Source organism: Montipora foliosa, chromosome 5 (assembly GCF_036669935.1).
Source record: "Montipora foliosa isolate CH-2021 chromosome 5, ASM3666993v2, whole genome shotgun sequence".
NCBI lineage: Eukaryota > Metazoa > Cnidaria > Anthozoa > Scleractinia > Acroporidae > Montipora > Montipora foliosa.
Window position 1 is genome coordinate 33885005 of NC_090873.1, and position 1914 is coordinate 33886918.

The window sequence follows — 1914 nt, forward strand, 5'->3', positions numbered from 1 at the left end:
AAGACGTTTTCCGTGTTTCCATAGCCTCATCTAAACACAAGGAGGAGTTGGAAGAATTCTCGACAGTTATGCAAACCCGAGGCGCAGTCGAGGGTTTGCATAACTGTCGAGAATTCTCCCAACTCCCCCGAGTGTTTAGATGAGGCTATATGGAAACACGAAAAAAAAGTCCTCTATTGCTTTTATGAAATATTTCTCAAAGATAATTCGACAAATGAAGGAAAATGCTGGTGTTTTTACTTCTAGATTGAAACAGATTTTCTTGATACACGCTCATATTTCCTACCAGCCAATCAAAACACTCGTCTGACAACACATAACTAATCAAAATTCGTGTGATGTCACAGCCGTGTTTTCATACTCATATCTAAACACAGCTATTGACCAATGAGAGTGCGCGTATTATCCTAACTATTTTATAGCGGAGCTCTGGCGCGCGCGCGGAGCACCATTGTTAAGAAAATATGGCAACCAATCGATGCAAGAAATCTTGGTTTTATAGCCATGACGTCATCGACCGTCCGTCTGTCCGTACGTACGTACGTCCACTCCTCCTTGTATGCCACTGTGACCATTATCATGCTAGTTTACAGCATTGGACATCCATGTTTTGATCAATTGACACCTGTCAAAACAAGGTATCCGCTAACCAGTATCACGTGACCATATCGCGGGCTCAAGCTTAGATTTCACCGAGAAAAGCTGCTTTTAAGGTTGCCCGCTGACCAGGTACTGGTTTTCGATTGGATTGCAGGCTCAACCCAGGTTAACTTACCTGAACATAAGCAAGGCTTCATTTTTCGTGCGCTTTCTGTATAATATTATTCTGTCTTTGCGAGTTCTGGGCAACCTTATAGAACGTGGTCTATGGTTTCCTGGCATTTATTATAAAGGCGGCAATTAGGATCAGTGCCATCTTTGACACAGTGATGCTGGTATGTTTTGGTCTTTTATTATGGGAGACTTTATTGAAATATTTCTTCAAATGATTTCACAACATTTGCCGGCCTGTGGGCCTGGGCAGTTGTGCTCATGTAACTACTACTATTATTTATTGCAGCAATTAAAGTTGATGTTGTAAATCTTCATGTAGAGACTTGGGTCTGTTAACTAGCAAGGAACTCTCTTGAAAAGGTAACATCTCCAACACTACTGCCAAGGCTAACAGAACCCTAGGCCTTATTAAAAATTAAAATAAAACCTCTTGCATCCAGGGTAAGGGGTCAATGGGGTGAAGGGGACAGTTTTTGAGCGGAGGCTATTAGAGGTTCATTTGTTAACCCATTGACCGCCTAGTTTTGCGGGCCCTGTCTATTACAAAATTCTGTTTTTAATAAAAATAAAGTTGAAGTTGACCCCTGAGTCGCCCTCCGTTGACGAGTAAAAACATCTGGCGCTCTGTTACTCGATAATTCTCATTTCCAGGGATTAATAGGTTAGTAGTGATGAGTAATACCCAGATAGACTAAACAACTTCTTTATCCTTCAAGGCTGGCCTAAACACCCATTTTAAACGACGTTGGTCGTCGGTATTCAGTTCAGTTCATTTAAAAGTACTAATAGACCATTTCCGAGTTCGTGTCTGCCTCCTCTTCAAAGAGAGTCTAAGTGCGAAGTTTTTCTTATGAAAATTAGTTTTCATTCATATGTAAGACATGAACTCGGAAATGGCCTATTCGCAATAGTAGTTTTTAGAGTTACCGGTAGTCTATTTTAGGGTAGTCCATTTGGGTGTCCATAGACCAGCCTCGTTCCCAGGGAACGAGGGAACGAGGTTGTCCATAGACGAGACTTTTGACGAGACTGGGGTCAGTAATTTCGACCCTCTCATCTAAGTGCCCCGGTGGCGAATGGTGCGGTTACCAAGTTGTCAAGGGACCGAGAGAATGGTGCATGGTTTTTTAATTCACTCAT

The 1914-nt window shown here is 42.1% G+C and overlaps 1 protein-coding gene across 2 annotated transcripts in view; it reads left to right on the forward strand.

Annotated features, from left to right (window-relative positions):
* The first annotated feature begins 1853 nt into the window (after positions 1 to 1853).
* The window catches only part of LOC138004008 (AP-5 complex subunit sigma-1-like), a 16663-nt gene continuing 16602 nt past the window's right edge, over positions 1854 to 1914 (forward strand). For both annotated transcript variants that reach the window (XM_068850384.1, XM_068850386.1), the window contains exon 1: positions 1854 to 1914. This exon is cut by the window's right edge and continues 56 nt beyond it. In XM_068850384.1, the coding sequence (XP_068706485.1) occupies positions 1887 to 1914 (28 nt within the window). In that variant the 5' untranslated portion in view covers positions 1854 to 1886.